General features: G+C 43.2%; 2 protein-coding genes across 3 annotated transcripts in view; one reads left to right on the top strand and one right to left on the bottom strand.

Moving 5' to 3' along the window:
* Positions 1-231: 231 nt before the first annotated feature.
* LOC118365434 (zinc finger BED domain-containing protein 4-like) lies at positions 232-21,491 on the bottom strand. 2 transcript variants are annotated; one of them, XM_035747629.2, is made up of 3 exons: positions 21,359-21,491; positions 2,357-2,702; positions 232-2,242 (listed from the first exon to the last, which is right to left on the bottom strand). In XM_035747629.2, exons 2-3 carry the CDS (start codon positions 2,691-2,693, stop codon positions 630-632), a joined length of 1,950 nt encoding a protein of 649 aa, XP_035603522.2. In that variant the 5' UTR covers positions 2,694-2,702; positions 21,359-21,491; the 3' UTR covers positions 232-629. The 2 variants fall into 2 exon arrangements, with proteins under 2 accessions (XP_035603522.2, XP_035603521.2); XM_035747628.2 differs by lacking the exon at positions 21,359-21,491 and adding an exon at positions 4,600-4,941.
* Positions 20,364-27,159, top strand: part of LOC118365435 (serine/threonine-protein kinase WNK4) — an 81,060-nt gene continuing 74,264 nt past the window's right edge. Inside the window, 1 exon segment of the mRNA XM_052491070.1 lies at positions 20,364-21,836. Coding sequence (XP_052347030.1) covers positions 21,201-21,836 — 636 coding nt within the window. The 5' untranslated portion in view covers positions 20,364-21,200.

Below are 27,159 nucleotides of genomic sequence, written 5' to 3'. Positions count from 1 at the left end.
CATTGCCTTCTGTAAGTGTCAATTGTACATCGTATACCAGCTTCTGACTTGCATACATCACTATTGTACCTCCAATGAAAATGCCATTTAGCATCATCCCCACCTGCATCAATAGGCATTGGATAAACCATCAGAAGTTAAATCATATTTTCTTGACCTTAAAAAGCACTCAAAAGGCATCAAGAGAAGTCCATACGTGCTGATATGAATGTGAAATAACATCAATTGCACTTGGCACAACAACCATCTCGATTACATGACCACGCAAACTACTATTGAGTGATTTTTTACAATGTTTTAAAATATATTTTTAACACTTATGGTGATGTATAGGCAATATTGAATTCAGTCCACCCTGTAATAAATCAAAAGTAATTGAGAGCCATAAACGTACACCCTGCCAGGTTGTTAGGCAGTGCAGCATTGTCCTCTAGTGGTCAAACGGCCTCCTGACAAATGTTCAAAATGTAAAAGACTGCTTCTCTTTTTATAGAAAGAAAGTCCATTTTAACATACTTTATACACAAACCAGGAAGAATACATTACAATGCATTTGGTACGTTTAACAGTCCTATGTTACATACAGGCCAAACAGCATGAGAAGCACCGTGGATAGTATGCTGCTTGTGCTATACGAGACCTTTATTCAACAGCATTATCTGCTCTACAGCCTTCATACTGAGGCAACTCCTCTTTTTATTCAACACATCTCCAGCTTTGGTGAATATGCGCTCGCATGGCACAGACGAGGCGGGAACGCTGAGGTATTTCCGAGCCAGCTGGAACAGGTGCAGGTACACCTTGGAGTGCTTCTCCCAGTAGTGCATGGGGTTCTCCACTCGGTTCAGGTACGGGTCACTGAGGTAGTGTTGTACCTCCACCGCTGCGTCCGCCGTGCTGCTCTGGACGCTCTGTGTCTCACCCACTTTACTGTCAAACATCTCCCACAGACCCCCATCGTGGGACTTAGACGGAGATGTTACCATGGAGATGGAAGCGGTTTCCATTGCCCAGGAGGAGGTGTGGGGTGATATCAGGGAGGGCGTCGTCGACCTGGTGGTGGAGGGTGGTAGAATGTCGTCCTTGTCGGGATTTATCCGGATTAATGAGGCGCACTCGGAGGTGAGGAGCTTCACCGCCTCCTGAGCGTAGCCTTGGTTCCCGAATGCCAACATTTTGAAGCGCGGGTCTAGGAGAGCTGAGAGAGCCAGGATTGGCTCGGTCTCCACCATACTGCAGCTCGTCTGAAGCTCCCTCTGCAGGTTAGACGCCAGCTGTGTAGCTGTAGAGTGTATGATGGCACCGTGCTTCTTCTCAAGGGTTATCTTCAGCATTCGGACAAGAGGAATGACCTTGGAAGCCGAGACGCGTTTCTCTGAGGCGAGCTCAGCTGTGGCCTGGTTGAAGGAACCCAGCACTCCGAGACACTGGTGGATGACCTCGTAGTCAGCAGATCCCAGAGGGATGATGTCCGTGTCCAGGGTGCTGAGAGCAGCAGCCACAGACTCCCTCTGATCAAAGATGCGTTCCAGCATAGAAAAGCTACTGTTCCATCTCGAGTCCACTTCCTGGATCAGCTTCTGCTCCGGCCTGCCTAGCTGCCCCTGCACCTCGGCTAACCTCATCTCTGCGTTCTGATTCGACTTGAAGAAAGACACGATAGCCCGCGCTTGGGAGCGGATGTCCTGCAGCTCCAAAGTAGCCTCCATGGACCTCTTAATCACAAGGTTCAGGACGTGTGCAAAAGAGGGCAACTGGAGGATTCCTAATTTCTGAACCCTGGCTACCATATTTTCGCTGTTCTCTGTGACAAATGCAGCGACCCTGCTGTGGAGGCCCCAGCTCGCCACCAGTTGGTTTTTGGCCTCCTCAATGTGGATCACTTTGTGGTTTTCAGGCAGCTTAGAAATCCCAAGGAGGAAAGTGGATAACTGGGCATTTTCTGCTACCAAATGCCCCGTCACTGAAATGTAACTGTGCTTGTCTATAGATGTCCACATGTCCGAAGTCAGGCTGACAAAGTCAGAAATTACCATCTGAGATACAACATTATCATTGATGAATTCACACCGAGACCCCACCATTTTCTTCAGTGCTTGCTTGTTTGGAAGATTGTAGCTTGGGTCTAGCTTTTGGACGAAAGCAGTGAATCCTTCTTCCTCGACTACTGAAAATGGCTGGGTGTCTTTAACCAACATGTTGACTAGGGCATCATCCAGGTCCTCTTGTCTGGTGGTCCTGACTGTGAAATAAAACAGAATAATCAATTCAAATTGAAGATGTACAATTAATGCCAATCTAAATATAATAATGGATTGAAACAGGATGAAAACCATCTATTCTAAAGGAAACATACCTTGGATGTGGTGTCCAGCAGCAGCACTGTTTGTAAACATTGAGTTTAGTCCTGTCGTACCAGAGAACGATGAGTGGACTCCAGAACCACTAATTATTGAGTTTGAGAACGTTGAGTGGACTCCAGATGTTGAGTTGCTTGTGCGTGAGTGGGCCCCAGATGTTGAGTTGCTGTACCAAGCCTCGCTTGGGTGCCTTGATCGTAGGTGCCTTAACATGGCAGAGGTGTTTTTGTTGAAGCTAAGCCATTGTGAACAGAGGGCGCACTGGACCTTATTGGGTGTCACTAGAGTGAAGTGATCCCACACCAGTGAGAAGGCTCTCTTAAATTCAGTCATTGTAGGAACCTGCAAAATAAAAAAGAAACAACTTTATCAATCATCTTGCTTCAGCAATGTAGTCAACAGATCAAAATGATTTTGGTTGCTGATGGGAAACAACTGTTACTAGCGGCAAATAATTAGGCTTGTGTGCATAGGCAGAAATCCCAGGGGGGACGGAGGGGACACGACCCACCCATCCTGAGGAAAAAATGATTTGTCCCCCCCAATATATCACCGTAAACATAACTATGTAATTTGAATAATATGAATAAAACGCAACGAAAGCACTGGTGCTGATTATAGACAATTAATAGCGCGTTTTTAAGTTTCAAAAGATTGCAACCCCCCCCCCCTTGCCTCACAATGGTTTGATCCACTACCAGTTCCTTATCTGGCAGGTAACAGAGGGTTCGTATCTACTGTCTGAAAGGCACTCAATGCAAGTAACTGACGTGAGGTTAATTCAGTCAATCGCGCCATAGCAATGTTTTATTTTTATGTTGGCAGGATTTACACACACACACTAGCTGAATTTGCAGAGCTAGCGGGCAAACATGAACTATTAAGCAAGCTAGTATCTATTCCATTTATGTGGCGTCGTCAAAGATGGAATCTTTGCTATCGTCAGTTTATTCAAGATCAGCATGCAGCTGTAATGCTTCAAAGTCCCTGTGAAAAGGTTGGCGATAAACTGAACTCCCAACTTAACAGAACTCTTCTACCATTGTCTTAAATATCTTTAATGGTCTCGTTTTAGTACATGACAGTACACTTACTAATTATTTATTTAATTTAAAGTGGCATACTTTGTGTGATATACTTGTCCATTGCTGTTGTTTGAAGAGTTGAGACACTGACTGAACAATAACTAAGTATTTATGAAGGATATTTTGATTGATTTGTTTGGGTTTTTCATTTAAGTAGTTATTTTGCTTTTAGAACTGTACTTATTCTGAGCGTTTTGTTCTTGTAAAGATGTTGTAACAGACTCAAACCAAGTGGCACATATTTAATGACTATATAAATTAATCAGAAAAAGTTCAATAAAAAGGTCAGTTCAGTGCGGAGACGAACTTCGTGATGGTTCTCAATGGAGATTCTTTGAGATGAGATCACAACATGTTCATCGTATTTATGAAATCTGCACCCATACAGTGTACAGTACCATTACCACCTACTGGCCTTGCTTGGTATTGCTGGTTGTAAATACAAATACCTGCATACATACTGGACTGATAAGGAACACTGCTATAACTATTATTATTATTAGTATTATAATGATTTAAACATTTTAACAAGTTTGGACAACCCTTCAGTTAACTACTGTACCTATCAATTATCCAGTAGTAGTAATTATGGTTCCTCAATATACATTTAACATATTACAATGTAGGCTGTGTTACAGCACTACTTTTGGTGTCCCCCTCAGGAATTGCTCTTGAGAAAATGTATTGTAAGTGTCCCCTCCAAAGTTGATATCAGATTTTCGCCCCTGCTTGTGTGAGCTAAATGTAACGTTATTCGACAACGTGTAGTGGGCGTGATTTACATTACGAAGAAAAAACTGGAAATCTAGCTAACGTTACACTTCTACGAATCTGAACAGCGCTTTTGTGTAGCTAGCTAGTTGGCTAGATACATAAACCTCAAACAGGTCAGAAAATGAAATAAAAAGGATCAGGAAGTCACATAGCGTTACACCTTCATCTGACATGATGGGGTTCACACGTCCAGGTCTGTACTAGCCATAGATATCCATTCTAATGCTATGGTGCTAGTAACTAGTTAACGTTGTCTAGCTGTGTGGGTATGTTGAGCAAGGCTTGGGTCTGCTGGACAAGTAGCTAGCGTAGTGTCTGTGTTTGGCATCGTTATTTTATTTGAAAACAACAGGAGTGCATGTTTGCAAATATTAACTTACCTTTGATTGTTCGTAATTGAATGTAAAATAGTAATTGAGCGCTGTGCTTCTGAGCGCGCGTTTTGATGATGTACGTAGCAGAATTACGTCACCTCCGATTTTCGAACCGCTTACTGCCAGCTGTTTTGACCGATTGAGTGGTTGCGTTCGAGTTTATGTCAAGTCCGATGGTCACCGCCATTCAAAGTGAGTTACATTATGGGGATAACATTGTCCGACTTGCGCCTACATGTCGACTGCATGATCGTTACAGAAATAATGTGATCAAATGTCATTAAGTTGACTGCAGTCGACAGCAAGTTTCTGCAGTTGCTCTTCACCAACTTCATCCTGCAGCCATCGCCTGAATTATGGGCGGCTCTAGTTTTAACCAGTCGTTACAGTGTTGTTGTTTGACCCACCTGAATGTGACCAAAGACATGACTGAAACAGTAATTGATTGTACAATGAACACACATATGATTTCAGTTTGAGTGTGTAATATGGGGTTTGGAACAATGTTTATTTCGACATTGTAATGAAAACTTTCTTTATCAACACTTCCATGTTGATCTGAGCCTTGCTGTTGGAAAACCACATTAGTGTCCTACTTTCAGATGCCACAGATGCACCTCCCCTGACTTCACTCCTTGACTTGTCTTTCGTCTTACTACTCAAACGTGCCCAGTGTCTTTTCTAACATTAGCAAAAGTGGTTTCAAATCTTAGTTTCAAGTTTATTCCTTTTCATTAATTTATTGACAGTCTGTATTGTAAACTTTTGTCACAGTTAGTCTATGTGCTGGGACTGCTCAACCCAGACCCTATAGGCTGGGAATTCCACGATAATGGAATTAGGCTTTGACTAAGATACTTCACTTTAAAATGTATTCCTAACAAAAAACATTGATTTAAAAGTTTAACAAACCATACAATTGTGCACAAGGACAACTTTGAACAATTTGCACAGAACATTTCACAAAAGCACATTCACTGGAAGAACTGTGCAGATGGTAAAATCTCCCTCAGTTTTTTATGCCACCAGATTTTTAAAATATATATCTGCTCAAAGATGTCTGCAGAAAGAATGGGCTGTCAGCTATGACATGACACCTTGAGTTTGAATACATTTATTTTGGTTATTGAATTACAGTAGGTGAAGTGGATTTACATCCGGTAACTGAATTAAGGTAACAGAATTACATCATGGGTCCCCGATCTGTACTATACAGAAATGCATTATTATAGAAAGGAACATCTTAATGCTACAGCATGCAATGACATTCTAGATTATTCTGTGCTTTGTGGCAATAGTTTGGAGAACGCCCTTTCCTGTTTCAGCATGACAATGCCCCCGTGCATAAAGCGAGGTCCGTACAGAAATCGTTTGTCGAGATCGATGTGGAAGAACTTGACTGGCCTGCACAGAGCCCTGACCTCAACCCCATCGAACGCCTTTGGGATCAATTGTCGTGAAAAGGGCATGACAAAACCTATTCCCCTCAGGAGACTGAAAAGATTTGGCATGGGTCCTCAGATCCTCAAAAGGTTCTACAGTTGCACCATCGTGAGAATCCTGACTGCCTGGTATGGCAACTGCTCGGCCTCCAACCGCAAGGCACTACAGAGGGTAGTGCGAATGGCCCAGTACTACCCAGTTCTTGCCATCCAGGACCTCTATACCAGGCCGTGTCAGAGGAAGGCCCTAAAAATTGTCAAAGACTCCAGCCACCCTAGTCATAGACTCTCTCTGCTACTGCACGGAAAACGGTACCAGAGCACCAAGTCTAGGTCCAAGAGGCTTGTAAAACAGCTTCCACCCCAAGCCGTAAGACTCCTGAACACCTAATCAAATGGCTGCCCAGACTATTTGCATTGCCCCCCCCCCTCCCCCCTCTTTTACACCGCTGCTACTCTCTGTTGTTATCATCTATGAATGTCACTTTAATAACTCTACATTCATGTACATATTACCTCAACTAACCGGTGCCCCCGCACATTTAGTTCCACTATAGTCTCGCTATTGTTATTTTACTGCTGCTCTTTAATTACTTGTTACTTTTATTTCTTATTCTTATCCGTATTTTTTTAAACTGCATTGTTGGTTAGGGGCTCGTAAGTAAGCATTTCACTGTAAGGTACCTGTTGTATTTGGTGCATGTGACTAATAAAATGTGATTAGATTTGAATGCTGACTGCGAGCAAGGCCTAATCGTCAAACATCAGTGCCCGACCTCACTAATGCTCCGACCTCCCTGCAGCAATGTTCCAACATGTTGTGGAAAGCCTTCCCAGAAGAGTGGAGGCTGTTATCGCACCAAAGGGAGGACCAACTCCATATTAACGCCCATGATTTTGGAATAAGATCGACGAGCAGGTGTCCACATACATTTGGACATGTAGTGTAGCTTTCATTTGACACCCAATTTGATATGTTCCTATGAACTTCATGTTGGTTCTCACGGGTCCTTTTAGATGGACATGCCCTAAAGCTACGCCTTGTAAGGCCGATATATGATGACTCTATAGTAGGTCGACCGATTATGATTTTTCAGGATACATTTAATGCTATCTAGAAACTTACCTTGGCTTACTGCCTTTCCGTAACAGGCAGTCAGTCTCCTTGTAGAGTGCAACGAGAGAGAGGCAGGTCGTTATTGCATTGGACTAGTTAACTGTAAGGTTGCAAGATTGGATCCCCCGAGCTGACAAGGTGAATCTGTTGTTCTGCCCCTGAACGAGGCAGTTAACCCACCGGTGGGTGGGTCATTGAAAATAAGGCCGTCATTGAAAATAAGAATGTGTTCTTAACTGACTTGCCTAGTTCTGAGTGTATATAACCATATCAGTGGGCTTCATGCTATTGCTAGTTATTTACAGACTCATTTTGCTCTTCTGTAGCGTTGTCAACTATGTGTGTGTGTGTTTTCTATACCTGTTCGCACCTCTCTCTGTAGACTTTAAAGACTCTCCCCACCCCTTGGCTTCAACCCTTCTAATTTAGTGTACCCTGCGTGCCCAACACATGTAAAATTCCGGGTCTCTGGCAGCGTTTGGAACTGCCGATCTGTGGTCAAGAACACTGAGTTCATCTCAGCCTATGCTGCCCTTCTTTCCCCTCCTTGACTCTTTTGACCTCACCCTTTCCCAATCCCCTCCAACTCACAAGACAGGCAGTACGCTTGACTTCATCTCTATTAGAGGCCGCTCGCCTACTAATCTCACTGCAACCCCCTCCAGGTCTCTGATCACTACTTTGTTTCCTTTTCTGTCACCCTTTTCTTCAACCCTAACCACTCAGCCCCTACACGGATGGTCATGCACCATCGCAATCTTCGCTCTCTCTCTCTCTGCCACTACTCTGTCCTCTTCTAACCTATCATCTCTCCCTTCTGCTAAATCCTTTTCCCTCCTGTCTCCTGACTCTGCCTCTTCAACACTACTGTCTTCCCTTTCCGCATCCTATGACTCGCGCGGTCTCCTTTTCTCCCAGCCGGCTCTGCTCTCCCCTCCTGCTCTGTGGCTGAGTGACCCATTGCGAGCTTACAGAACAGGGCTGCGGACAGCTGAGGAAAACTATACTTCCGGAGGACCTGATTCAGATGACCATCCTACCCATGCTAGATTATGGAGACGTAATTTATAGATCGGCAGGTAAGGGTGCTCTCGAGCGGCTAGATTTCCTTTACCATTCGGACATCAGATTTGCCACCAATGCTCCTTATAGGACACATCACTGCACTCTATACTCCTCTGTAAACTGGTCATCTCTGTATACCCGTCGCAAGACCCACTGGTTGATGCTTATTTATAAAACCCTCTTAGGCCCCTCACTCCCTATCTGAGATATCTACTGCAGCCCTCATCTTCCACATACACTTGTTCTGCCAGTCACATTATGTTAAAGGTCCCCAAAGCACACACAACCCTGGGTCGCTCGTCTTTTCAGTTCGCTGCAGCTAGCGACTGGAACAAGCTGCAACAATCACTCAAACTGGACAGTTTTATTTCAATTTCTTTATTCAAAGACTCAATCATGGACACTTACTGACAGTCGTGGCTGCTTTGCATGATGTATTATTGTCTCTACCTTCTTGCCCTTTGTGCTGTTGTCTGTGCCAAATAATGTTTGTACCATGTTGTGCTGCTGCCATGTTGTGTTGCTACTATGTTGTTGTCATGTTGTGTTGCTACCATGCTATGTTGTTGTCTTAGATCTCTCTTTATGTGGTGTTGTGTTCTCTTATCGTGATGTGTGTTTTTGTCTTATATTTTTATTCTATTTATTTAAATGTTTAATCCCAGCCCCTGTCCCCGCAGGAGGCCTTTTGCCTTTTGTTAGGCTGTCATGTAAATAAGAATTTGTTCCTAACTGACTTGCCTAGTTAAATAAAATCATTTCACTCCCTCCTCTCTACGTTCTCTTCCTCTTCCTCCTCCGCTGCTAAAGCCACTTTCTACCACTCTAATTTTCAAGCTTCTGCCTCTAACCCTAGGAAACTCTTTTCCACCTTCTTCTCCCTACTAAATCCCCCCTCTCTGTGGACAGCTTTGTAAACCACTTTGAAAAAAAGGTTGACGACATCCGCTACTCAATTCACTCAGCCTATTGAGTCCCCTGGTCTCACTCACACAGAACTATCCTACGCCTTGACCTCATTCTCCACTATCTCTCCAGACAACATTCTGCGACTAGTGAGGTCTGTCCCCCCGACAACCTGCCCGCTCAACCCCCCTTCTTCCTCCAGACCATCTCTGGAGACCTTCTCCCATTCCTCACTTCCCTCATCAACTCATGCCTGACCCCTCTGACTTCAAAACGGCACGAGTTGCTCCCTTCCTCAAGGAACCAACACTCGACTCATCTGATGTCAACAACTATAGACCTCTATCCCTTCTTTATTTTCTTTCCGAAACACTTGAGCATGCTTTCTCTGTCAACTTTCTCTCTCAGAACGACCTTCTTGACCCTAACCAGTTCAGGCTTCAAGATGGGTCACTCAACTGAGACTGCCCTTCTGTGTCACGGAGGCTGTCCACACTGCCAAAGCTGACTCTCTCTCCTCTGTTCTCATCCTCCTAGATCTATCTGCTGCCTTTGACACTATGAACCATCAGATCCTCCTCTCCACCATCTCATGGTGGTGTTTCAGGCTCTGCACACTCTTGGATTGCATCCTGTGTCTGCACCACAAACTCTCACTACTGTGTCCCACAGGGCTCGGTTCTAGGCCCTCTCCTCTTGTCTCTATACACAATCCTATCATTGCTATGCGGATAACACTTCCCATGTTCTCTCAGTCACCCCGCTCCTCCACACACTCCACTGGCTTCCAGTTTAAACTCGCATCCACTACAAGACTGTGGTGCTTACCTACAGACCAGTAAGAGGAACTGCCCTTCCCTACCTTCAGGCTATGCTCAAACCCTACACCCTAACACGAGGACACCGTTCTGCCACCTCAGGTCTCTTGCCGTTCCCGCTTAGCCCACTCCAAACTCTTCTGACCAGGCATCCCAATGGTGGAACCTGCTTCCCCCTGAAGCTAGGACAGCAGAGTCCCTGCCCATCTTCTGAAAACATCTGAAACCCTACCTCTTCAAACAGCATCTTACATAATCCTCCTCACCTAGCCTACATTTACAATCACCTGCATCAGGGTCCTGGTAAATTGGTAACCCTTCACTCTCACTCACATTTTGCCCTCAAGGCCACAGCGATGGCTCAGTAATGTATGCCAAAAATGTTGAAGTCTGTGGGCCTACTGAAAACAACACACAATGACGGCCTCCCAAGAGACTCACACAAAATAGTGCTTCACACAGACTCAAAGCAGGCACTGACAGAAATCACCAGTGAGACGTGTTTTGTGTCTATCTAACATTATTGCAATCAAATATGATTTGTTTGTCATGTTCGCATATCAGCTGATTATTTTGTCAATATCAAGTTAGGCAAAAGCTAATCAGAATAACAAAACAGAATAACAATTTCACACTTTGAATGTGGGTTTGTTCCTGTCTCAGACGGGGAACCATTATCCAAAATATAGTCACAATCTGGATGGACACTTGTGAATTTCTGCCTCCCCAAAAGCATAATTATTATTTTCACTAGAGGTCGACAGATTAATCGGAATTGGCCGATTTAATTGGGGCTGATTTCAAATTTTCAACAATTGAAAATCGGTATTATTTTTTTTACACCTTTATTGAACTAGGCAAGTCAGTTAAGAACCCATTCTTATTTTCAATGACGGCCTAGGAACGGGGTTAACTGCCTTGTTCAGGGGCAGAATGACAGATTTTTACCTTGTCAGCTCGGGGATTCAATCTTGCAACCTTACGGTTAACTAGTCCAACGCTCTAACCACCTGCCTTACATTGCACTCCGCGAGGAGCCTGCCTGTTACGCAAATGCAGTAAGAAGCCAAGGTAAGTTGCTAGCTAGCATTAAACTTATGTTATAAAAAACAATCAATCATAATCACTAGTTAACTACACATGATTGATGATATTAATAGTTTATCTAGCGTGTCCTGCGTTGCATATAATCGATGCTGTGCGCATTAGCGAAAAAGGACTGTTGTTGCTCCAACGTGTATCTAACCATAAACATCAATGCCTTTCTTAAAATCAATACACAAGTACAGTGGGGCAAAAAAGTATTTAGTCAGCCACCAATTGTGCATGTTCTCCCACGTAAAAAGATGAGAGAGGCCTGTAATTTTAATCATAGGTACACTTCAACTACGACAGACAAAATGAGAGACAAAAAAATCCAGAAAATCACATTGTAGGATTTTTTATGAATTTATTTGCAAATTATGGTGGAAAATAAGTATTTGGTCACCTACAAACAAGCAAGATTTCTGGCTCTCACAGACCTGTAACTTCTTCTTTAAGAGGCTCCTCTGTCCTCCACTCGTTACATGTATTAATGGCACCTGTTTGAACTTGTTATCAGTATAAAAGACACCTGTCCACAACCTCAAACAGTCACACTCCAAACTCCACTATGGCCAAGACCAAAGAGCTGTCAAAGGACACCAGAAACAGAATTGTAGACCTGCACCAGGCTGGGAAGACTGAATCTGCAATAGGTAAGCAGCTTGGTTTGAAGAAATCAACTGTGGGAGCAATTATTAGGAAATGGAAGACATACAAGACCACTGATAATCTCCCTCGATCTGGGGCTCCACGCAAGATCTCACCCCGTGGGGTCAAAATGATCACAGAAATCCCAGAACCACACAGGGGGGACCTAGTGAATGACCTGCAGAGAGCTGGGACCAAAGTAACAAAGCCTACCATCAGTAACACACTACGCCGCCAGGGACTCAAATCCTGCAGGGCCAGACGTATCCCCCTGCTTAAGCCAGTACATGTCCAGGCCCGTCTGAAGTTTGTTAGAGCATTTGGATGATCCAGAAGACGAATGGGAGAATGTCATATGGTCAGATGAAACCAAAATATAACTTTTTGGTAACTCAACTCGTCGTGTTTGGAGGACAAAGAATGCTGAGTTGAGTTGCTGAGTTGCATCCAAAGAACACCATACATACCTTTTTCTGCAAAGGGACCAGGATGACTAATCCGTGTAAAGGAAAGAATGAATGGGGCCATGTATCGTGAGTTTTTGAGTGAAAACCTCCTTCCATCAGCAAGGGCATTGAAGATGAAACATGGCTGGGCCTTTCAGCATGACAATGATCCCAAACACACTGCCCGGGCAACGAAGGAGTGGCTTCGTAAGAAGCATTTCAAGGTCCTGGAGTGGCCTAGCCAGTCTCCAGATCTCAAACCCATAAATCTTTGGAGGGAGTTGAAAGTCCGTGTTGCCCAGCAACAGCCCCAAAACATCACTGCTCTAGAGGAGATCTGCATGGAGGAATGGGCCAAAATACCAGCAACAGTGTGTGAAAACCTTGTGAAGACTTACAGAAAACATTTGACCTCTGTCATTGCCAACAAAGGGTATATAACAAAGTATTGAGATAAACTTTTGTTATTGACCAAATACTTATTTTCCACCATCATTTGCAAATAAATTCATTAAAAATCCTACAATGTGATTTTCAGGATTTTTTTTCTCATTTTGTCTGTCATAGTTGAAGTGTACCTATGATAAATTACAGGCCTCTCATCTTTTTAAGTGGGAGAACTTGCACAATTGGTGGCTGACTAAATACTTTTTTGCCCCACTGTATATATTTTTAAACCTGCATACTTAGTTAATATTGCCTGCTAACATGAATTTATTTTAACTAGGGAAATTGTGTCACTTCTCTTGCAACAGAGTCAGGGTATATGCAGCAGTTTGGGCCACCTTGCTTGTTGCAAACTGTGTGAAGACTATTTCTTCCTAACAAAGACCACCAACTTCGCCAAACGGGAGATGATTTCACAAAACAGCACCCTTAACCACTGTGCCATCTGGGAGGACCCACGGTTCCGTATTTCACTGAAAGAATAAACGTTTTGTTTTCTAAATTATAGTTTCCGGATTCGACCACATTAATGACCAAAGGCTCGTATTTCTGTGTGTTATTATGTTTTAATTAAGTCTATGATTTGATATAGCAGTCTGACTGAGCGATGGTAGGCAGCAGCAGGCTCGTACGCATTCATTCAAACAGCACTTTCGTGCGATTTGCCAGCAGCTCTTCTCAATGCTTCAAGCATTGAGCTGTTTATGACTTCAATCCTATCAACTCCCAAGATTAGGCTGGTATAACCGATGTGAAATGGCTAGCTAGTTAGCGGGGTGCGCGCTAATAGCGTTTCAATCGGTGACGTCACTCGCTCTGAAACTTGGAGTAGTTGTTCCCCTTGCCCTGCAAGGGCCCCGGCTTTTGTGGAGCGATGGGTAACGATGCTTCGAGGGTGGCTGTTGTCGATGTGTTCCTGGTTCGAGCCCAGGAAGAGGCGAGGAGAGGGACGGAAGCTATACTGTAACACTGGCAATACTAAAGTGCCTATAAGAACATCCAATAGTCAAAGGTATTTGAAATACAAATCGTATAGAGAGAAATAGTCCTATAATTCCTATAATAACTACAACCTAAAACTTCTTACCTGGGAATATTGAAGGCTCATGTTAAAAGGAACCACCAGCTTTCATATGTTCTCATGTTCTGAGCAAGGAACTTAAACGTTAGCTTTTTTACATGGCACATATTGCACTTTTACTTTCTTCTCCAACACTTTGTTTTTGCATTATTTAAACCAAATTGAACATGTTTATTTATTTGAGGCTAAATTGATTTTATTGATGTATTATATTAAGTTAAAATAATTGTTCAGTATTGTTGTAATTATCATTTACAAATTCATTAATTAATTAAAAATTGTCTGATTAATCGTATCAGCTTTTTTTTTTGGTCCTCCAATTATCGGTATCGTGTTGAAAAATCACAATCGGTTGACCTCTAATTTTCACACATTTGATATCTTTTCCCATAAGTACACTTTTACTAACTTAAACCCAGTGCTTAATTTGTAAATTGGGAGGTTTCTGGACAAAAACTGAGCCAGAGAGGAGGGTGACTTGGGGGGCTCTGAGGTACCTGAATGCATGAAAAGAAAAATCACTTTTATAATAAATCATTGCATGCATTATAATTGTATTTGCTTACTGGCATAGAGCAGTAGAGTAGATTGAGGCGATAGGGAAAAATGGCCTTTATAAATGCATTTCATACAATTCCACATAATTTTAAATGATGAGACTTTAGCAGAATATTTTTTAATACCTCACAAATGCTCGAAATGACATGCTGTACTTTGACACTGACAAACTGAGAATCTGAAATAAATGACAACGACCTTGTCTGGAATCCATCAATAGCCCAGGCCTAGGTGTGTGGAGACACACATATTGTACAAAAAAATGGTCCTAAAAAAGCTTTAATTTCACTGACTCACTCAATGATGCGCAGCTCACTCACCGGCGATAGCGGGTGTGCTCATGCCAAAAGCTTATCTCTCTCTTGTTTTACTTTGTAATGCTGTTTACTCAATAGGTCTATTTGGAAGTTGATAACTTGCTAGCCTACAGACATAGTAATCTTCTCTATTCAGCAGGATCTGTGTTGTCCCGCGATTGTATTTGAAATATCGCGAAAAGCCTGTTTTGGCTGACAGCAGTCATTCTATAACTTTGGCTAAATGTTTCAGGTGTTCTGTGATACCTCCAACACCCTTCCCGCGGCTATGATTCTAATATGAAATACATGATTAAGTGCAAAGCTGGAGAGATAGGTTGCATGCTCATGTCTATTAGAGCAGGGAGAGAGATCATAGAAAGTGAATCTCATTCTAGTTCTGTGAGCCGTACTTCTCTCTCTCATCACAGCAATGGCCACGCGTTGGTCTATATGGGCTACAATGTTGCGCATACAATCGGGCTCAAATGAACTGTTACAGACCTATATATATCCTACCCTGCCTTTCTAAGGTCTTTGAAAGCCAATTTAACAAACAGATTACCGACCATTTCGAGTCACACCGTACTCCCCCCCCCCATACCTTCTCCGCTATGCAATCTGGTTTCCGAGCTGGTCACTGTGTTATTAACTAACCTCCAGACGAGCTTCAATGCCATACTACTCTCCTTCCGGGGCCTCCAACTGCTCTTAAATAACAAGTAAAACTAAATGCATGCTCTTCAACCGATCACTGCCCGCACCAGCCTGCCCGTCCAGCATCACTACTCTGGACGGTTCTGACTTAGAATATGTGGACAACTACAAATACCTAGTTGTCTGGTTAGACTGTAAACTCTCCTTATAGACTCCCAATAAGCATCTCCAATCCAAAATTAAATCTAGAATCGGCTTCCTATTTCGCAACAAAGCATCCTTCACTCATGATACCAAACATACCCTCGTAAAACGGACTATCCTACCAATCCTTGACTTCGGCGATGTCTTTTACAAAATAGCCTCAGACACTCTACTCAGCAAATTGGATGCAGTCTATCACAGTGTCATCCGTTTTGTCACAAAAGCCCCATATACTACCCACCACTGTGACCTGTATTCTCTCGTTGGCTGGCACTCGCTTCATATTCGTCGCCAAACCCACTGGGTCCAGGTCATCTATAAGTCTTTGCTAGGTAAAGCCCCACCTTGTCTCATCTCACTGGTCACCATAGTAGCATCCACCCGTAGCACGCGCTCCAGCAGGTATATTTCACTGGTCTCCCCCAAAGTCAATTCTTCCTTTTGGCTGACTTTCCTTCCAGTTCTCTGCTGCCAATGACTGGAACAAAATGCAAAAATCACTGAAGCTGGAGACTCATATCTCCCTCACTAACTTTAAGCATCAGCTGTCAGAGCAGCTTACAGATAATTGTACCTGTACATTGCCCATCTGTAAATAGCCCATCCAACTACCTCATCCCCATATTTTAAAAATGTTTTTGGCTCCTTTGCACCCCAGTATCTCTACTAGCACATTCATCTTCTGCACATCTATCAATCCAGTGTTTAATTGCTAAATTGTAATTACTTTGTCACTACAGACTATTTATTGCCTTACCTCCCTAATCTTACCTCATTTGCACACACTGTATATAGATTTTTCTATTGTGTTATTGACAGTACGTTTGTTTATTCCATGTGTAACTCTGTGTTGTTGTATGTGTCGCACTGCTTTGCCTTATCTTGGCCAGGTGGCAGTTGTAAATGAGAACTTGCTCTCAACCTGCCTACCTGGTTAAATACAGGTGAAAAAAGGCACTGCTTAAGCTCAGTATAAAACATTGTTTAATAGGGCTTAATGGTTAGTTCATACATGAGTGAAAGCAAACAACAAGGCCACCTAGCCCTGCTGTAGTAGCTCCAGAGTTGACACACACTCCCACATGCTGATGTGTGACTTGTTGACTGTAAAGAGAAGAGTTGTAGATGTAACCCTATTCCATTATTCATTTTGTTCTGTCAGAGCAGTGTAGGCAGACTTTGAGATGCAGCCTTACAACATGGGTCTGTGTTGTTCCAGATAAACCCACTAGGTGGCAACATCAATGCATTCCAAGTACAAGTGTAGTTCTACATTACAGTACTGTCATTACATACTCTAACAAGAGTAGGGAACAATGTCCTTCAGTTACCACATGGGTAGGTTAGGTGGGGATTTCACAGTATTGCTGTCACATACTCTGTTTTATTGGCACGTTGGTGACCTACAGTAGGAGACGAGGCAAGGATAGGGAGCCATTTATTGGGACACAGCATTGGACACCTTAGGCTGCGTTTAGACAGGCAGCCCAATTCTGATATTTTTTTCACTAATTGGTATTTTCACCAATCACATCAGATTTTTCCTCATCAGATCTTTTTCAGAGCAGATCTAATTGGTCAAAATACCAATTAGATCAGCTCTAAAAAGAAATCTGATGAGAAAAGAGCTGATGAGAGTTGTTTAAATACCAGTTAGTGGAAAAAGTATCGGATTTGGCCAGGGGATAATATAGGGTATGTGCATAGTAATGGTCATTGGCATCCAAGTAAAGGAGGCCTCTCTAAAAAGCCCACTCACTCTGAATGTATTTATCCCTCTTCTGTCAAAGAGCCATAGCTTTTGCACTTGTATACAGGCCCTGCTTGAGAAATTGTATGACCGTGCTACTTGTCCATGTTTATGGAGTATGTTAACAACCTGGCAATATTCACGCAATGCCTGGTTTACAACTGGATTATTGTGGTATGACTAGGCTATGTATTATTATCCCACATAAGTGCACACTTTAATATTCTGTTCACACTCAACAGTTCACATCTCTACTAGCACATTCATCTTCTGCACATCTATCAATCCAGTGTTTTATATCACTCCAGTGTTTAATTGCTAAATTGTATTTTTTTTATTGCAATGCCTTGCTCTTTGCAAACTGTGTGAAGCCTTTCTTCCTAACAAAGACAGCCAACTTCGCCAAACGGGAGATGATTTAACAAAAAAGCACAATCGTTGCACGACTGTACCTAACCATAAACATCAATGCCTTTCTTAAAATCAATACAAAGTATATATATTTTTAAACCTGCATATTTAGCTAAAAGAAATCCAGGTTAGCAGGCAATATTAACTAGGTGAAATTGTGTCACTTCTCTTGCGTTCATTGCACGCAGAGTCAGGGTATATGCAACAATTTATGAGTATTGCTAAAGCCCTTGGAAAAGTTGCAAAAGCCACTAAGCTTTTAATGTCATATCATATCAATTTCCTTGACCTTCAAAAAAATAGGACCTATGTTTATTATTCCCTTGTCAAGGCCCTGCCTCCTGCCCCGTGTCGGCTAAAGCAGAAAAGAACAGAGCGTATTGCACTGCCCGCCTCATGACCGGGAGATAAACAAACCATACAGTAGCAGAGAGAGCAGACTGAGAAGGGAGGACGACGCGCTGCTTTTTAGCTGGAATTGTGAAGAGCGCTGCGATTAGCATGTCGTCTACCGTGTGACCCATTTCCATGCTGTTTCATGGGGATTTTTGTGCTACTCCTCTTTTCTGGAAAGATGACTCGGCAGAAGCTCTCATCAAACATGAGTGATTAGCACCTGTGGGTGGCAGTCTGCTGCATTAGGAGCAATGTGTTCCTGCAGATAAGCTCCCCCTCTGACTGCTCCTCTCTCCTGCTTCCACATAGCCTCTCTGTGAAGCTCATGTGACAGGTGGGAGACGGCTAGTTTAAGTCTCCTGGCAGTGTTCGTGAGGGCTATATCAGGTGCTGGGACTTGAGCTATCTATCTCCATGGTGCAAGCTCTTACACACACACACGTACACACATACTGCCCTCTGTTTACAGTAGACGATACACACATTTAAATTCATGTTGTATGTTACAGTGACAGGAGGGGATAAACAAAGAGTCACTGGCCCTCTGTCTGTCTGTCTGTCTGTCTGTCTGTCGGTCGGTCTGTCGGTCTGTTTGTGTTTTACAGCGGCAGGCTAAGCACCTGCATCAGTGTCTGTGTCAGGGATTGTAAGCATATGGCAACACACACCGGTCTTCCCAGGAATCAAAGCCGTAGCACATGGCTGAGAAGACACTGACTGGAACCTCCCTAGCTGGAATCCTTAGTATGAGGGGAATGGGGTCAGTATATCGCACAAGTCAACAGTAAGGTGTGTGTGGCACTAGGCTAATGTGGCCTGCAATCACTTGGCCACACAACGCTAAGCCGCTCTCTTCACTTCGTCCCGGAACCCTGCTAAGATGAGGCCTCGGTCCGTGTCAGGGAGTTCACGTTAACCCTGGAATGGAGGAAATGTGTGTGTCTGTGGTGGAGAGTGACTGATGACGATAATGTACCTACTGGGTCTTTTACATATATTCTTAAGCTTTGAGTGATATGCTACTACTGTGTTATATCACAAGTAACTGGTGAGAATATGTGAGATGTGTCAAACAGACATGAATAAACCCCCTTTCCTATAACCACTATGCTATTACCCTTCTTTAACTAAATCTGCACACAACCCAACCCCCTATTACTGAGTTCATCATCAGACAAAAAGAGAATACTTGACTGGTGAGGACACTGTTGTAAACCTATTTTATAAGACAGTGAAACCTCTCCGTTTTTCTGTATTGCTTTTGTCTCTGTGATTTAATTTCCTATTGAAGAGATTAGGTAGGTATAGCCTAGATTTAGACGGTCAGCTGTCTTTGTCTTTAGCTTAATCCAGACTTCTTGATGAAGCCTATTTCTACAGTGCCAGGATGGCAGGCTGCCAGGCAATTTTAGTCTGTTGCAACTTGACGTTAAGATGGATTCATTCGTTTTGCTGTAGTCCTTATCTCCTTTTGTATCCTACCCACTATTTCAAGTAGTTCACAGTGCAACATTATGTAATATTGCTAAAGATAGTCAACACCACAGATAAGCGGATAGTTCCTGTCCTGGGAGCAATTACCTCAGTAAAACAGTTATTATTATTAAGTTAATATAAGTTTTGATGACTCTTATCCTCTGTTATCGTAATAATTACCCTACAGTTGGCATATGGTATAGCACGATATACAGGATAGCCTACTGTAAGTCCAACATTCTAAACCAAGAGCTGGCATCTAAAGCCTTGGCACATTGCCAGAATGCATTCATATCACACTTGGACCAAGATTCTTGTGACTTATTGGGCTACCTTGAATAGTAAATTGGCAAGTACTACTGTACAGTATGTGTAGGCTACTACGCACCACAAACTAACAGCTTTCTAATTTCAGATAAACTTCATTTGAGTGGGTTTTTTTTTAGCAAATGTTAACTATGAAAATATATACTGAACAAAAATAAACGCAACATGTAATTTCAAAGAGTTACAGTTCATATGAGGAAATCAACCAATTTAAATGAATTAATAAGACCCTAATCTATGGATTTCACATGACTGGGAATACAGATGTGCATCTGTTGGTCACAGACGGTATTTATGTGCATTCAAATTACCATCGAAAAAATGCATTTGTGTTCGTTGTCCGTAGTTTATGCCTGCCCATAACATAACCCCACCACCACCATGTGGCACTCTGTTCACAACGTTGACATCAGCAAACTGCTCGCCCACATGACGCCATACTTATGGTAGAGAAATTAAAATGTAATTATCTGGCAACATGTTTAATGAGCTGGTGGACATTCCTGCAGTCGGCATGCCAATTGCACGCTCCCTCAAAACTTGAGTCAACTGCACATTTTAGAGTGGCCTTTTACAAGTGCACTTGTGTAATGATCATGATGTTTAATCAGCTTGTTGATATGCCACACCTGTCAGGTGGTTAGATTATTTCAACAAAGGAGAAATGCTCACCCACATGGATGTAAACACATTTGTGTACAAATATGAGAGAACGAAGCTTTTGTGGTATGGAAACTTTCTGGGATCTTTTATTTCAGCTCATGAAACCAGCACTTTACATGTTGCGTGTATATTTTTGTTCAGTGTACATTCACGGGAACTCTAGCTTCACCACCTATAATAGTCTATGGTTGCAGGCAAAACACAGGATCCGAAATGTGTTTTTTGGGGTGGAGCCCAATGCCCATTGAGCGTTCAATGTGCGCTCGAGCAGTCTACGCGTTGTTGATACTGATTTAATCCACATTGGGAGCGGACAGTTTGAAGACGTGCGACCAGAGACACAATTTGAGGAATACTCGGATTAATGTCATTTATTTTTCGTCTGTCCATGAGCACGACCAAGTAAATTATATTTGGCGGATTTAAACAAGCACTTTTTACTAGGGAGAACGAGAACGACCTTCATTCAGGTTGGTTGAGGTGAAGAGATTTGTCACCACACATGATTGTTAAATATATTTTTTGTATTATTTAGCCAATAGTTTAATAGCCTATAGTTGAATTGAACAGAACAAAATCGAATGTATAAGCCAAATATGTAGACACGTATCTGTAGCCTATGCTTATTTTTGTCATTTTGTATTTTTGTATTTTTTTGCCCGTATTTTTCGAAATAATCCACATTCCCTGCAACCTACGATGTTCCCTTGTCAAGTTTATGTTTTTGAATAGCCTTTTTCGGATTTGCACTATCCACTAGTTGGGACACAAGACCCACCTGTTGCATTTCGAGGCAAAACTCACAAAACAGAAATGTCGCAACTAGAGGTCGACGTGGCCGGACTGGGTTTCTCCAAATTACCTGCTGGGTTCGACGCCAACTCCTGCTTCCCTGGCCGAATACCGCCAAGGCGAAGGAGACACTCGGCAAACTCCAGGAGAAACTCGTACAGGTTGAGCAAAATAAATACCTTGGATTTGGAGCCTGAAGTTTACGATGATGCCCCTCTCTCCAAAACTCACTCCTGGTCTGCTGATGATATTTTAGCCGAAACAGCGGCAGAGGAGAAAAAGGTGGACTCCCCAGCACCAGCCTCACCTGTCTCAAGCCCGGGAACGAGCACGTGCTCACCCCCTGGTACCCAGGCGTCAGACCCCAAACCACCTCTTGATACCTGGGACGCGCCACAGCCCAGCTCGCAAGCACAGGGCACAAGTTCAGATTCAGAGGAAGAAATCACTGACAAAAAGGTAATTTTATCTCGAGCTCCATTTGAAAGAAAACGGGAGCAAGAGGAAAAGGATGAAATTGAAACTAAAGCCGTGGCGACGTCACCTGATGGAAGGTTCCTCAAATTCAACATTGAAATTGGGAGAGGGTCGTTCAAGACGGTGTACAAAGGCCTGGATACGGAGACAACAGTAGAGGTGGCATGGTGTGAGCTACAGGTAAATAATTAATCTGCTATGATTTGTGTACAGATGGAGAACTCAAAAGAGCACGCATCATTCCCTTAATCTTATTTAGGCCACCGCAAACAATTGTTTACAAAGGCTTTGGTTCGGCCAAGTAAAGTTCTCTACATTGTGGAGTGGGTAACGTGTGCTGTCTCGCTTAATTAACTGGGTATTGTACTATATGTGACTGACTTCAAATTAAATCTCAAATTCAAGAACATTGACTGAGACGCTTCAAAACATACAAAAGAAGGACAAACATGAAAAAAAGGACAGATATCAGCTCATTTCACTTCTTTATTGTCGGGGGCAGGCTCGTGTGTTTTAGGTAGTTATGCCTTCATCAGATCAAGAAGTGTGCCAAATCCATAGTTTTTAGGTGATAATTACAATTGCCCACACTTTCTCTCGACATTGTCAGCCACTCAGATAAGATGCCATACTTTTTTTAACCTTTATTTAACGGATGTGAAACGGCTAGCTTAGTTAGCGGTGTGCGCTAAATAGCGTTTCAATCGGTTACGTCACTTGCGCTGAGACCTTGATGTAGTAGTTCCCCTTGCTCTGCAAGAGCCGCGGCTTTTGTGGAGCGATGGGTAACGATGCTTCGTGGATGACTGTTGTTGATGTGTGCAGAGGGTCCCTGGTTCGCGCCTGGGTATGGGCGAGGGGACGGTTTAAAAGTATACTGTTAACTGTCTCCCAGTTAAGAACAAATTCTTATTTTCTATGACAGCCTAGGAACAGTGGGTTAACTGCCTGTTAACAGATTTGTACCTTGTCAGCTCGGGGGTTTGAACTTGCAACCTTCCGATTACTAGTCCAACGCTCTAACCACTAGTCTACCCTGCCACCCCATGACTTCATTTATAATCTCTGTGCTATTTTGGTTTAGGTCTACCAGTTTTTATCTGCTGCAATTGAGAACCCATGTGGACCTACTGAGTTTAAAGCTCTCAAAGTAATCATACAAATAGCCCCATAAAGGACACTGCGTTTCCACACATGGGTGTTTTTACATACAGCGGGTTTTGATCAGAAGCTCTTGCTCTTGAAAATGCTTTGCTCCAGTGCATTGCTTCGCTTGAAATTTGCATGAAGTTGGGGAGAGCAAAAAAATGTATACCGCCATCTTTAAAATGACTATAACTCATCTTAATCTCCCCAATGTCTCCCAGAAGAGCCTCCACTGACAGCTTGCAGAGAGTTGTTTATAGCAGCAGCAGGCCCCCTGGCCAGGCAGCAGCCATTGTAACAGGAGCCGCCCCCAACCCTCCAGGGGGCAGCTGGGAAGCTGGAGGGAATAGCAGAGACCAGGAGGCGTCATTCTAAAACAAGCCACATGATACAGTACAGGGGAGTGAAACGCAGAGTTGGTTGTGCTGCACTGACCCGTTGAGTTTCGAAGTTAGTTGGCTACAGGGTTTTCAAGCAGGATGAGCAAGGTGCAGGGAGTCAGCCAAATCGGGTGAACAACCTCCTCAGCAATCAAACAAATTTCAATCAAATACATTTTATAAAGCCATTTTTACATCAGCAGTTGTCACAAAGTGCTATACAGATACTCAGCCTAAAACCCTAAAGAGCAAGCAATGCAGATGTAGGAGGAAAAACTCCCTAGAAAGGCAGGAACCTAGAAAGAAACCTAGAGAGGAACCAGGCTCCTAGGAGTGGCCAGTCCTCTTCTGGCTGGGTCAGGTGGAGATTATAAGAGCACATGTAAATTAAGGACAGATTGTTCTTCAAGATGTTCAAATGTTCATAGATGACCAGCAGGGTCAAATAATAACCACCGTTGTTATAGAGGGTGAAGCAGTTCAACAACTCAAGAGTAAATGTCAGTTGGCTTTTCAGCCGAGCATCCAGAGGTCGAGACAACAGGTCCGAGAGAGAGAGTCAAAACAGCAGGTACGGGACGATTTAGCACGTCCAGTGAAAACGGTCAGGGTTTCGATAGTGGCTGCATGACCTGGTGGATTGAGGACAGGTCGTCCTGAGGCATGGTCCTAGGGCTCATAGAGAGAGATTGAGGTTGCGAGAGAGTTCTTCTGACTCTCTGGCCTAAAACAAATCACACTGTGCATAATTACAAGGTCTCTCTCCCTCTCTCTCTCTTGGAAGTCCTGTAATGGCCCTTGAGGACCTACCTCCAGAGTAACTAACTACATGAGTAAACCAGAACAGCAACCTGCCCAGACCATGTATAGTGTGTGTGTGTATAGTGTGTGTGTGTGTGTGTGGGGGGGTGACCTTTACCTGTCCTGGGTTTGTTGGGCTTTTCTGTTCTCCTTTGTTTGCTGTACACTTCACACACTGGGAAGTTCAAGGAGAAGCCCTGCACTGTGGAATGTCACCACAAGATTGATTGTAGCAGCACCTGGGTTAGGGTTGTTGTTGTTTTTGGGAGGTGAGGGGGTAAAGCACATGAGGCCTGCCATGAATATGTTCTATGTTGTTGTTATGCATTTGATTTGTCATAGCAGTTGTTTATGATTCACAATCTGTTATGTAAGTATTAAGTCAGCGCTGGCATTTCGACCGAGGCTTTAGGTCAAGTGTTGACATAATGTCCCCTTATGAGGTATGATTACATCAAAAATAGACCAATGCTTATTTAGACAACACTGCCTTAAAATCTGTATATCTTGGATTTTTCCTCTCTCTGTCTTATCTCTGTGTACTAATTGAACTTCATGCTGTCTGTGCCTGTGTAAGAGTAACTCAGTGCATGATATAGAGAATATATCTGGTTTACCTATCCATGGCAAGGCTTGCTTGCATGTTAAATACTTCTCTAATCAATCAAAACCTTTAGACACTCATTAAAATGACACAGTTAAAGAAGACAAAATATTGCTTGGGAGATCTTGTTCTCAAGAACACACACTCATACAGCTGTGTTTCCTTTTTCAAGATGTCAGTGGGAATCAGACCCCCCATGGGGAGAGAGAGGTCGCTTATACAAAGTATGAGCTGAACTAACTGAACCCTTCCTTACCCCACCTCTAGAAGAAAACAAGGAGGGCTTTCAGGCCAGAACTGACATTAGCTGTAAAAACATTTGCCATACTAAAAATGGGACTAGGATTTATAGACCCCAGAATGAGGCCAGGAGTCCATTGAAGTGTCTCTCAGTCCCTCCGTCACTTGAATAAGCGTATTCCTGTGCCACGCTTGGTGACAAGAGACTTGGTGACTAATCTGGAACTTCCCTGGCTGGTATCCCCTAATAATAAGCGTCCTTTACTCTTATATATTTCCCAAACAAAGATTTTTTTTTTCCTCCCGTGGTGTTACTGTTCTCTAGGGGACACATTCTTCTGCTGCTCCAGCTGGAACTTTTTTTTCTCTCAACCTTTTCCACTTCAGAATTTCGCTATTACCGCCTATGGGGTGATTGAGCTAATCCGACTTGCCCTCTTCATTTATTTTACCCACAATACCCAGTTTAATTAGCCCTGATAAATTGCTGGCTGCAAGGGCTACCATGGTGACGGTGGTCTGCTCTGACCCCCCCCATGACAATCCCACACCCCATCCCTAAACGTGTGTTAGCGAGACAAATACTACCGTACTCATGGGCCTTCAGCGCAGCTAATGAGACTGCCCAAGCTAACGGTAGTGATGCCACCGTGGCCACTGCTGAGTACGTGGCTCTGATCAAGGATAACACCGACTGGCTGGCTGACTGACTCAGCCTCTCAGCAGGCTTGCCCCCACACCCCCTGTCCATTCATTAACATGCAGTTTAGCGCTCATAATGTTTCATTGCCTTCACTGAGTGTGATGTAAAATGGAGGGGAGCACTGCACACACTCAAGCAGCACTACATCCGTTTGGCTCTGGTTCATAAGCCGTGCTAACTGTGAGGAAAAGCAAACACAATTTAGATAAAACTAGCTATATTTAGGGGTCAACTGGTTTAAGGGGAGTGCTGGCCAACATGTCCAGATGATAAGGATTGGGGCCTGCTAGCAGGAAAGCCAATCATCTCTCCTTCAGCTGGGGTAGATTCAGTTTGTACAATGTTACATAACACTACAGCCATGGAGGAAGAAATTGATTATAAATGCAGATAACTTCTATGATTTCTATGATATCTATCATACTATCTTAGTACTGAATATAGTCCTTATTCATCTCAGACTGCTTGATTGGTCGTGGCTGGGTTAGGGGCGGGTGGTGGGGCAATTTTGGTGGGACAAAGTAGGTGGGAACGAGCTTTATCTTTGTATGTGTTGACGAAAGTCCCCCCTTACACAATACATTCTCTGTTACGTTTTGGGAAATGGGGCTTGGACGCCAGTTCTCATGGGGAACGATAATGGACACTGACCCTATCCGATCCAACTCAATCAACACATCTCATAAATACAGTGCCTTCGGAAAGTATTCAGACCCCATGACTTTATCCACATTTTATTTTGTTACAGCCATATTCTAAAATTGATTAAATAAAAACCTCAGCAATCTATACACAATACCCTATAATGACAAAGTAAAAACAGGTTTTTATAAATTTTTGCAAATGTATTCAATATAAAAACCAGAAATACATTATTTATGTAAGTATTCAGAGCCTTTGCTATGAGACTCAAAATTGAGCTCAAGTGCATCCTGTTTCCATTGATCATCCTTGAGATGTTTCTACAACTTGATTGGAGTCCACCTGTGGTAAATTCAATTGATTAGACATGATTTGGAAAGGCACACACCTGTCTATAAGGTCCCACTGTCTATATAAGGTCCCACTATATGAGGTCAAAGGAATTGTCCGTAGGGCTCAGAGACCGGATTGTATCTAGGCACAGATCTGGGGAAGGGTACCAAACAATTTCTGCAGCATTGAAGGTCCCCAAGAACACAGTGTCCTCCATCATTCTTAAATGGAAGAAGTTTGGAATCACCAAGACTCTTCCTAGAGCTGGCCACCCAGCCAAACTGGACCTCAGACTGGGGCGAAGGTTCACCTTCCAACAGGACAACGACCCTAAGCACATAGCCAAGACAACGCAGGAGTTTTGGGACAAGTCTCTGAATGTCCTTGAGTGGCTCACCCAGAGCCCGGACTTGAACCCGATTGAACATCTCTGGAGAGACCTGAAAGTAGCTGTGCAGCAACACTCCCCATCCAACCCGACAGAGCTTGAGAGGATCTGCAGAGAAGAATGGGAGAAACTCCCCAAATACAGGTGTGCCAAGCTTGTAGCGTCATACACAAGAAGACTCGAGGCTGTAGTCGCTGCCAAAGGTGCTTCAACAAAGTACTGAATCAAGGGTCTGAATACTTACATTTCTTTTATAAAGTAGCAAA

Source organism: Oncorhynchus keta, chromosome 32 (assembly GCF_023373465.1).
Source record: "Oncorhynchus keta strain PuntledgeMale-10-30-2019 chromosome 32, Oket_V2, whole genome shotgun sequence".
In the NCBI taxonomy this organism is placed as follows: Eukaryota; Metazoa; Chordata; class Actinopteri; order Salmoniformes; family Salmonidae; genus Oncorhynchus; species Oncorhynchus keta.
This window is presented reverse-complemented; position numbering and strand designations above follow the sequence as displayed.